We start from the raw sequence: 12,046 nt of genomic DNA, 5'->3' as shown, positions 1-12,046 counted from the left end.
AATACGTATATGAATAATTTTAAGAATATGTAATACAAGTAATATTATAATAGAAGCAAATGCTTATATAGCATTTACTGTGCGCTAGGCACTGTTCTAAGTATTTTGTGTATACTGATTTTATCCACACAGCAGCTCCTTGAAGTAGGTGCTATTTCTGTTTTTATAAAAACTGATACATAAAGAAATTAAGTAAGTTGCTCAGGGTCACACATCTACTAAATGTGTGTCTGTGATTTGAATCAGGCAGATGGGCTTTTTAGCATCTGTATTCCTGTGCTGCCACTGTTCACCATGTAATCTTTTAAATCAAGAATTCTCGGCATAACGGGAAGAGCTGTGGAGCTTTTTTCAAAGGATGTGTCGGATTAGGAGACATACCGTCTACACTCCATGGCTTGGCTTCCATTGAGATTTACTTATACAGTAAGCCACTTTTATTGATAGGTTTATGTCACATCACTTTGGTGTGATGAAGTGAAAAATATTTTGAGATCTTCAGGAATTATTCTTTAATGGCATTTCTAGGAAAAACAGGGTTTTATATAACTGGTAAAATTTGTAAAGTGACAAGCCCCCAGATCACATACGCAGGGCTCGGAAAAATTCAAATGTTGTGAGAACTTATATGCTATTTTTGATCATGGTAAATGTTGCATATTTATGTAAATACTCTGGTTTCATCAGGTGCGACAAGCAGTATGTTTTAGAATTTAGAGCCAAGAACGATACTTAGCAAGTATCCAGTGGCTGTCTCAGTTACAGGCACACCTTGTTGTGTTTAGCTTTACTGCACTTAGCAGATAACTTCATCTTTTTTTTTTCCACAAATTGAAGGTTTGTGGTAACCCCCTGTTGAGCAAGTAGGTCAGGCACCACTTTTTCAACAGCATTTGCTCACTTCACGTGTCTGTCACATTTTGGTAATTCTTGCAGTATTTCAAACTTTTCAGTATTATTATATTTGTCATGGTGATCTGTGATCCGTGATCTTTGATGTTGCTGTTATAGTTTTGGGGTGGGAGGCACAAACTGTGCCCAAATAATATGGCGAACTTAATTAATAAATGTTGTGTGTGTTCTGACTGCTCCACTGGCCAGCTGCTCCCCTGTCTCTTTCCCTCTCCTTGGGCCTCTATTCCCTGAGACGTAGCAATATTGAAATTAGGCAAATTAATAACCCTAATAATGGCCTCAAGTATTCAAGTGAAAGGAAGAATGGCGCGTCTCACTTTAAATCAAAAGCTAGAAGTGATTAAGCTTTAGTGATGAAGGCATGTTGAAAGTTGAAATAGGCTGAAAGCTAGGCCTCTTGTACCAAACAGCCAAGTTGTAGATGCAAAGGAAAAGTTCTTGAAGGAAATTAAAAGTGCTTCTCCAGTGAACACACGAATGATACGAAAGTGAAATAGCCTTATTGCTGATACGGAGAATGTTTGAGTGGTCTGGATCGAAGATCACACCAGGAACAATAGTATTCCTCTAAACCAAAGCCTAATCCTGAGCAAGGCTCTAACTCTCTTCAGTTCTGTGAAGGCTGCGAGAGGTGAGGAAGCTGCAGAAGAAAAGTTGAAGGCCAGCAGAGATGGGTTTGGAGGTTTACAGAAGGGAGCTGTCTCCGTAACATACAAGTGCAAGGTGAAGCAGCAAGTGCTGATGTACGGACTATCAAGTAATCCAGAAGATTTTCAGTGTAGACAAAACAGCTTTCTATTTGAAGAACATGTCATCTAGGACTTCCATAGCTAGAGAGGAGAAGTCAGTGCCTATCTTCAAAGTTTCAAAAGATAGGCTGACTCTTGTTAGGGGTTAATGCAGCTGGTGACTTTAAGTTGAAGCCAGCACTCATTTACCGTTCTGAAAACCCTAAGCCCCTTAAGAACTATGCTAAACCTACTCTGCCGGTGCTCTATAAATGGAACAACACAGCTTGGATGTCAGCATGTCTGTTTACAACATGGTTTACTGAATATTTTAAACCCACTGTTGAGACCTACTGCTCAGAAAAGAAAGATTCCTTTCAAAGTATTATTGTTCTTTGACAGTGCACCTGGTCACCCAAGAGCTCTGATGGTGATCTATAGACGATTAATGTTGTTTTCATGCCTGCTAACACAACATCCATTCTACAGTCCATGGATCCAAGGAGTAATTTCAACTTTCAAGTCTGTTTATTTAAGAAATACATTTCATAAGGCTATAGCTGTCATGGATAGTGATTGTTCTGATGGATCTGGGCAAAGTCAAATGAAAACCTCCTGCAAAGGATTCACCATTCTAGATGTCATTAAGAGCATTCATGATTTGTGGAAAGAAGTCAAAATACCAATACTAACAGGACTTTGGAAGAAGTTGATTCCAGCCCTCACGGATGACTTTGAGGGGCTCAAAGGGTGGAAGAGGTAACTTCAGATGTGGTGGAAGTTGCAGAAGAACTAAAATTAGAAGTGGAACCTGAAAAGTGGTTTCTTAAGATGGAATGTACTCCTGGTAAAGATGCTGTGAAGGTTGTTAATGTGATAACAAAGGATTTAGACTATTATGTAAACTTAGTTGATAAAGTAGTAGCAGGGTTTGAAAGGACTGACTCCACTTTTTTTTTTTTTTTTTGCGGTATGCGGGCCTCTCACTGTTGTGGCCTCTCCCACTGCGGAGCACAGGCTCCGGATGTGCAGGCTCAGCGGCCATGGCTCACGGGCCCAGCCGCTCCGCGGCATGTGGGATCTTCCCGGACTGGGGCACGAACCCGTGTCCCCTGCATCGGCAGGCGGACTCTCAACCACTGCGCCACCAGGGAAGCCCCTGACTCCACTTTTGAAAGACGTTCTACTGTTGGTAAAATGCTGTGAAACAGCATTGCATGCTACAGAGAAATCATTCTTGAAACAAGGAAGAGTCGATTGATGCAGCAGCTTCATTGTCATCTTATTTCAAGAAATTGCCACGGCCGCCCCCGCCAGCCTTCAGCAAAACCACCACCCTGATCAGTCAGCAGCCGTCAATACCAAGGCGAGATCTTCCACCAGCAAAAGATTACGACTCCCTGAAGGCTCAGGCGATGGTTAGCATTTCTTAGCAACGAAGTATTTTTAAATTAAGATATGCACATTATTTATTTAGACATTTATTTAGTCTGTTGCACACTTAATAGACTACTGTATAATGTAAACATAACTTTTATATGCACTAGGAAACCGAAAAATTCATGTGACTTGCTTTATTGTGATATTCACGTTATTGCAGTGTTTTGGAACCAAACCCAAAACATCTTCAAGGTGTGCCTGTATTTTTAAAATAGTGGAAAACCCCACTTTTAAAATCACACAAAACCAATATAAATCATATTTAATCAGGGGAAACAGTGCCCACCCTGGAGTGGTACTGAGACATCTTAGTGGAGCATTGCATGAGTGCCATTGATCTAATCAACCCCAGCCATATTACAGGGAAGAGGAGCTGCAGACTGTATAGGTCAAAGTCAAAGTCAAAAGTCCTAATTAGTAACTGCCCTTGGTAACTGTCTGCAAATACTAATTTTTTTTAACGTCTTTATTGGAGTATAATTGCTTTACAATGGTGTGTTAGTTTCTGCTTTATAACAAAGTGAATCAGCTATACATATTCGTATATCCCCATATCTCCTCCCTCTTGTGTCTCCCTCCCACCCTCCCTATCCCACCCCTCCAGGTGGTCACAAAGCACCGAGCTGATCTCCCTGTGCTATGGAGCTGATCTCCCTGTGCTATGCGGCTGCTTCCCACTAGCTATCTGTTTTACATTTGGTAGTGTGTATATGTCCATGCCACTCTCGCACTTCGTCCCAGCTTGCCCTTCCCCCTCCCGTGTCAAGTCCATTTGCAAATAGTAATTTGATTGTTTTAGCTCCTGAGTGAACATTACAATACTACAGATTTCTAAGAGGTTGCACCTCTTAACATTATATCAGTAGTATCTCTGTGATACTTTTAAATGTTCTTTTTTTAGCATTATGCACCATTTTATGTTTTTAATACATGGTATATATATTTCAGTGCAAAATAATGCTAAATACAAATATCTGTATTTACAGAGATTTATCTGTGTTGGAATTAAGTATTGTGCTGAGTTTTAAGACTTTCTAAGAAGGAAGTCCTTTTCAGTAGTCCATACCATCATTAATTATATGGCTCAGTTCTGGTTTCAGTAAACTTTAGAATTAAAATCTTTATAATTAGTTTTAGCTGATAAGTTTCTTTGTGTTACCTAGATATTAGGATTGGCTTGCTGGGACTTTGCCCCAGGCATTTAAATTTAGGTGAAAAAATTTTAATTAATGATTAAAAATAAATGTGTGTATGTTAGAGGGTGGGGGGATACTGTGTAGATTATTAATATCCTTCAACTCTCCATCCAGCCAGGAGCTGCTGCCCCAAGGTCAGCCTCCTTGTCAATCCTTGTAGCTCCCAGTCATGCTCATGCCTGCTGGCCTTCCTGTCATCCCCTTTTCCATCCTTCTCCCCCTCCCTTTGCCAGTAATTTGATTGGTTTGAGGATGTATTTCTTGCAACTTGGATGTTAATTTATCAGTGAACAGGTGTTGTTATTGATACAACATTGAAAAATAAAAGTGGGGTTTTTTTTTATTTAGTAATCTCCTTTAATCTTTGCTAAGTGTGTAATAAAAAGGACAGGGAAAGCTCTATTCACAGAAATGGAGGATGTGGTATGTCAATTTGAACTATAGCAGAGGCCTTTGTAACGTTGGTATACTCAAAATAATTAACAATTCTTCATTGTTTGGCATTCAAGTTGCTTTTATGAATAAAGATTGTGGCATCATAGCTTACATTTATAATATGATAATAAAACAGGACCCAATTTTGAGAATCATAATTACTGCAAGTTTTTAAAAGTCAATATACAATAAAATTAGCCTTTTATTTTCATGTACAGTTCTGTGAATTTTAGCCCATTTATAGATTTATGTAACTGCTATCACAGTCAATATAGAACATCCTTCACCCCAGAAAATTTGTTTTCCCTTTATAGTGACATCCTTCTCCCACCCCTAATACCTGGCAATCACTGATCTCTTCTGTCACTATAGTTTTGTTTTCTCAAGAATGTCCTATAAGTGGAATCATACAGTTTGTAGCCTTTGAGACTAACTTCTTTCATTCACATAATTATTTTGCAATTGAGCCAATCTGTTGTATATATCAATAGTTTGTTCCTTGTTATTGCTGAGTGATATTCTTCTATATAAATGTATCAGTTTGCTTATCCATTTACCTGTTTACTTGTTGCAAGACATTTGGGTTGTATACAGTTTCTTCTGATTATGAATAGAGTTACTATGAACATTTGTGTACAGCTTTTTGTGTGAATATAAGTTTTCATTTCTCTAGGATAAATTCCTAGGAGTGGGATTGCTGGGTCACGTGTAAGTGTATGTTTTACTTCATAACATACTGCCAAACTGTTTTCTGGTAGGGCTGTACCATTTTGCATTCCCACCAGCAATGTATGAGAGTTCTAGTTGTTCAGAATCTTTGCCAGCACTTGGTATTGTCAGTATATTTTATTTTAGCCATTCTAATGGGCGTGTGTAGTGGTGTCTCATCACGGTTTTAATTTGCATTTCCTTAATGGCTGATGTTGGTGAACATCTTTTCATGTGTAGAATTTGTTCGAGTCTTTTGCCTATTTTAAAATTCTGTTGTTTGCTTTCTTTACTGATTTGTGAGAGGTGTTTGTTTGTTTTTATTCTGGGTACAAGTCATTTAATATTTTCTCCCAGTCTTTAGTTTGTCTTTTTATTGTTTTAACAGTACCTGCAGAACAAAAACTTTTAATTTTGATGGAGTCCAGTTTATCATTTTTTTCTTTTGTAGCTCATGCTTTTGGTGTTAGGTTGGAAATTGCTTAAATCTCAGATGACATTGTATTTTTCTTACATTTCATTCTGCTATGCCCTTTTTCTTGGAATTATTACAGTGCTTTGGAAATGAAATGATATAGCTAGAAACTTTTCTCCTAAAGTAAAGTTTAATGTTGAATGTTAATGGATGGCTTAAAAATATCAGGACTCAGAACCACATCAGTATGATTATTATTATAACTATATAAAAAATATTCATATTGAGGAAATTCTGCAAAGGGAAGGAACAGAAATGGCTAGTGTGGCTCTTTTAAGTCAGTGGTTTCCTAATCCTGGCTATTGTATCAGAATCATTGGGATAGCTTTAAAAAGAAAAATACCCAGATTCTCTTTCTTTTGATCAGTGATTTTTAGATCAGTAAATTGGTGGGCCCCCCCAATTTTTTTTAATAGACTTTATTTTTAGAGCAGTTTTGATTCACAGCAAAATTGAACAGAAGGTACAGAGATTTCCTATATGCCCCCTGACACATGTACAGCCTCCCCTACTATAAGCATCCCATACCAGAGTGGCACATTTGTTAAAATAATGAACCTACACTGACATACCATTATCACCCAAAGTCCATAGTTTACATTAGAGGGTAATTGATTCTTTCTTTTTTTTTTTTTGCGTGGTACACGGGCCTCTCATTGTTGTGGCCTCTCCCGTTGTGGAGCACAGGCTCCGGACGTGCAGGCTCAGCGGCCATGGCTCACGGAGCCGCTCTGCGGGATGTGGGATCTTCCCGGACCAGGGCACGAACCCGTGTCCCCTGCATCGGCAGGCGGACTCTCAACCACTGTGCCACCAGGGAAGCCCTAGAGGGTCATTCTTGGTGGTGTTTATTCTATGCATTTTGACAAATGTGTAATGAAATACTATTATAGTACCATACAGAATATTTTCACTGCCGTAAAAATCCTGTGCTCTGCCTGTTCATTTCTGTTCCACCCTAATCCCTAGCAACCACTGATCTTTTTTACAGTTTCTTTAGTTTTTCCTTTTCAAGAATGTCATATGGTTGGAATCATATGGTACGTAGCCTTTTCAGATTGTCTTCTTTCATTTCGTACTATGTACTTAAGGTTCCTGTGTGTCTTTTCATGGCTTGATAGCTTATTTCTTTCTAGTGCTGAATGATACTCCATTGTCTGGATGTACCACAGTTTATTTATTCAGCTACTGAGGGACATCTTGGTTGCTTCTAAGTTTTGGCAGTTATGAATAAAGCTGCTGTAAACATCAGTGTGGGGGGTTTTATGTGGACATAAATTGTCAACTCCTTTGGTATTTATTCCAGGGTGCGTAATTTTCTGTATCATATAGTAAGAGTATGTCTGGTTTTGTAAGAAGCTGCCAAACTCTCTTCCAAAGTGACTGTTACCATTTTACATTCCTACCAACACTGATTGAGAGTGCCTCTCACTCTGCATCCTCACCAGATTTGGTGATGTCGTTTTGGGTTTTGGCCATTCTAATAGATGTGTAGTGGTATCCCATTGTTATTTTAATTTGCAGTTCCTTACCGGTCAGATGTTGAACATCTTTTTATATGCTTATTTGCCATCTGGATATCGTTTTGGTGAGGTGTCCAGGTCTTTTGCCAGTTTTTAAAATTGGGTTGTTTGTTTTCTTATTGTCGAGTTTTATGAATTCTTTGTGTATTTTGGATTACAGTCCTTTTTCAGATGTGTGTGTCTTTTGTTAATATTTTCTCCCATTCTGTGTCTTCTCATTCTCTTGATTGAAATCTATTAGTCTCCATGGGATTCTATTTCTTTGCCAAGTTTGTGATCTACTGTTTTAAATTACCGTGTCTTGCTTTATCCTTTGCAAGGCTAGATGTCTGGCATAGCCATCAGTTTTCAGCTACTCGTTTATCCTCTTTGTCACAGCTGGTCCATCCTGCTCTCAACTTCCATGGTTCTTCATCGTTTCACTCTTCAAATTCCAGTTCTTTATCTGGGTAATCTTCATGTAGATTTTCTCAAGTAATGATGCTGGTCGTACTTGATCTGCAGGTCCATTTGGTTCTGGTACCACCTCTACATCAGGGTTGCCTTTGCTGGTGCAAAGATTAATCATGTTACAACACACAGTTCCCACTTTCTATTTCAAGTTTTCTGTATCGTTATGTTAATAATTTGTAAAATAAAGGTTAAATCTTTTTTTCACTTTATGTGTATTTTGCTTTATATGCCAACTTAATCTTCTTTTGAAAAGCCTGTTTTGATCTTCATAAAGATTGAATTTTCACCTCATTCCTACCATTTTGTTGTATATGTTTGAACAAATATGCATTCACTTTTCATGTATCAGAGTATGAAGATATTTTTCTGCGGCAGTTTTAGAGGAATAGTTTTTTGCTCATAAAGTGATCTGAATAATTAAGAGATAGTTGCAGCAAGTGTGCCTAAGGGTATTTATCTTTCGTCTTTTAGTCCTGTCCGTGTGTGTAATCTTTCAAAAATAAATATAACAAAATTAACAGTTTATAACAGCTTATTTTCTGCTAAGTAAAATTCACTGTTACTGATTTGTCAGCATGATTTTTTGAAGTATAATGCAAATAAAGCAATTTTATCATTTATGACACATTGTGCTAGTTGATCGCATTTTAATTTTGTTGAAAGGCAGGTATCTTACACTTGTTGCTATGTTTTAGTGTATAAATCATTGATTTTAGAAAATATGCCTTATTTTATAACTTTTAAAATTTAATTGGTAAATTTTTCATTTATCCAACAAATATACCAAGCATATTCTTGCATTCCAAAATCAGGGTGACTTTAATACAGTTAACATATAACTTGATTTTATAACAAAGAGGGTATATAGAAGTTCACTTAAGTCCTTACAAATAATTAATTCCTAGAGATTATGGTGTTTGGAATATATAATTTAATTTTTGTTATGTAGTACAGTTTCTCTAGTATTGTCATGATTTTGATTTAATTGCTACTCAAAGTTTAGTGGTTCAGTGAAAGAATATGAAGGTTGAAGAATTTTGTAAATAGGTACATTTGCAACTTGCTGTGTTTTTGTTTTTAGCATTAGCTACCTTTGGAACTTGCATATGATGAGTGGTAGATTTAATGAGTTGAAATAATTGGTATATTACCACTTTGCATGAAAGTGTTTGTTTAACACAGTACTGTCAACTAACTGACGTGGATGTTTATCACTCTTGATGTAGTCAGCATATTTATGGAGTAATCTCTGGGTGATATATTTGAAGTCAAGGAGCTGAGTCTGTGAACAAAAGATTATGTAATAACATTCTGAATTATGTGGTATAGGCTAGTGGTTTTCATACCGTATGCTTAGTAGAATAGATTTATTGTCCCATCACTAAAATCTCTCACTGACTTCTTTTCCTCTATAAATAAGAAAATATATAGTTTTCACAACTTCAGCTTACTCTCCTGTGGGTTGAGAGTAATGTGTTTTGTGTATTTTTTTTTTTTAATCTTTGGCACTTCGAACCACTTTATTCTAGTTCTAATACACAGTGACATTTTATTTACATGTATCTATAATATGGGTTTACAGGTGTCTATATATCTCAACACACATATTAAATAATTTGTTTCTCAGAGAACATGATGACTTCAGATTCTCCCCAACCTGAAAAAGTTGAACCACTACTGCAGATTTTCTATGGTAAAGAATGTTTAGAGATAGAAGATGTCACTTTAAGCTGGAGTTATTGAGAGTTGAGCTAGACCATGGAGGATTGGTTGGATTTGAATAACTGCATAGGTTGGCAGTATAGTCCCAAAGTGTTGTAGGAACTTGGAGGACAGACACACTACTTTTTCATGACAAAGCTAGAACCAGAGTCTAGATTCTATTTCCTAGTCAAATAACCTTTCAGTTGGACTGATAGCATAGCAGGAAGAAGTAGTGGTCAGTAAGCTCATATTGGAGAAGGTGTCAGTATGCTTGTGGACTGTGAAATTCCTGAATTCTTATCAGGATTGCATTAGGAAGGCATTTCAGACTGAAAGGAACTTTATGTGCAAAGGCAGATATCCTGAAAGAGCTTACCTTGTTGGATGTGGATCATGGTATTGGAGGGTGGGGATGAAATAAAGGGTCTTTTATATGCCAGGCACTGTTCTAGATGTGGAAGGTACACATGGAAAAGACAGACTCCCTGCTACCGTGGAGCTTACATTTTAGTAGGAGAAATAATAAACATAAATACGTAATATACTAGTAATTAGTGATGAGTACTTGAGGAAAAATAAAGTGTAGGGTAAAGGAATAGAGAAAGACGTTATTGAAATAGGATGTCAGGGAAGACCTTTTTGTGGAGGTGAAACTTGTGCAGAAAAAAAGGCAGAGAGTGAGGTATGTGAACCAGCACAGAGGAGATGGCAGAGCACATTTGCTGTATGCAGCTCCATGGTAGCTGTAGTGCATTAAGTTAATGGTTTATGCTCACTGAGTGTTTACTGAGTGCCAGACACTGTTCTACCTGTATTACTAGTGGTAATTCAGTCCTTAAAACCATCCTATAAAATGGATACTATTTCAGATTTGAGGAAACTGAAGCACAGAGATTAAATACTTTACCCAAGGTTGCACAGCTAGTCGGCGAGCTGGGATTCAAGCCCAGGTAGTTTGACTCCAAAATCAGTGTTTTCGACCATTCTTCAAAGATGGGGGAGGGGAAGCGTAGTGGGAAATTTAATTGGAGCAATAGCCTGGGGCCAGTTCTGTGGGGCCTTTGTGGTTCCTTTATAAAGTATTTAGGATTTTATGCTGACAGTGAGGTTAAGTCATTGGCGGGTTGAGAAATGCCCAAGAGGTTGCTTTATGATTCTGGAGGTCAAGAGAAGGGTCTGGACTATACAAAACACATTTGTTAGTTATCCGTATATAGGTTGTGTTATAGCTTAAAATATTTCTACTGGTCTGTAACATGTTTCTTTGTTCTAAAATCGAAGATTCCACTTCATTATTTTGTTGAACAGATATGTGCATGTATACATATGAGTGCGCGCGTGCTTGTGTATAAAGAAACTAATGAAGTTTTCTGTTAATAGGTGCGAGAAGATGTACTAAATTCATTGAATAACAACTTTCTTCAAACACTAAATCAAGCTTGGAACGATCATCAGACAGCTATGGTGATGATTAGAGACATACTAATGTATATGGTAAGTAGAGCTTTGTTGTTTTTCCTTTAAGTTAAGCATTTCAAAACACTGTCTTTTTTCTGTCACATTTATTTGGATGGTACAACTCAGTGTGGAAAGCTTTTTTTCTTTTCTTTTTTTTTAAAATACTATTTCCTTCATAAGGGCCAACCTTAGCTTATATGAGTAAAATCTTAGTTGCTCCTATACTTAATGATTAGAATGGAAAACTGAAAGGGAAAGATTTAATATTTTTCTAAATATCTAGCACTTATGCTTCAATATGTGAAATACTGAAAAGTCTGTCTCTTCTTGAGTAAGGGTGATTGAGTGACAACATGAGAGATGAAATATTCATTCTCTTGCAAGTTTTTAAACCCTAATGTCCTTATATCCTCAGTTACAGGGGATGTCATATTAATACAAATATTTTTGTAATAGCTGCCATCTACCACTCCTAATGATAACTCTCTCCCAGTCTTACAAGGACTGTAAGTCCTTGCAGTGTATATATAAATTCTTCAGATATGTATTGCCTTTTTCACCTAGTATTACTGTTTTATTATCATTCAAGAAAAATATCTTGTTCATTAAAACAATTTGGAAAACATGGACCTGAGGTAGGCTGTTTAATAGCTTTCAAGGAGATTAAACTCTCAGGTTTTTTTAACTTTAGAATGATTATTAAGATTCGTCAAGCTTAATTATTGTGTCTGCAAAATCATCAAGTCCAGTAACTTACTTCATTGTTTATGTTTGAGAATTGGACGTAATGATTTTCTTCTAAGATTTTACTCTCTGCTTTTCGAATTTTTATTTTCAGTTTCTTTAGTTTTGCTTATTAGTGTAATGGTGAGAGCGTGTCCTGGTTTCTTTTACTTGGTAGAATAAAGCAGTGTTTGGAAAGAATTTCCAATGAGAGCAAACAGCTGTAAAGTTTTTTGTTCTGCTGAGTGAATTCAATCAGGCCTATTACCCCAGGTTTTATAGGGCTTA

The 12,046-nt window shown here is 37.0% G+C and overlaps 1 protein-coding gene across 1 annotated transcript in view; it reads left to right on the top strand.

Moving 5' to 3' along the window:
- The window catches only part of CUL3 (cullin 3), a 97,480-nt gene that overhangs the window by 30,550 nt on the left and 54,884 nt on the right, over positions 1-12,046 (top strand). Inside the window, exon 3 of the mRNA XM_082841822.1 lies at positions 10,958-11,071. Within this exon, the coding sequence (XP_082697948.1) occupies positions 10,958-11,071 (114 nt within the window). The remainder of the gene's footprint in view (positions 1-10,957; positions 11,072-12,046) is intronic.

The sequence above is a fragment of the Leucopleurus acutus genome, assembly GCF_964270905.1.
Source record: "Leucopleurus acutus genome assembly, chromosome: 6".
NCBI lineage: Eukaryota > Metazoa > Chordata > Mammalia > Artiodactyla > Delphinidae > Leucopleurus > Leucopleurus acutus.
The sequence above is the reverse complement of the archived record's forward strand: the minus strand, read 5'-3'. Positions and strand labels throughout refer to the sequence as shown.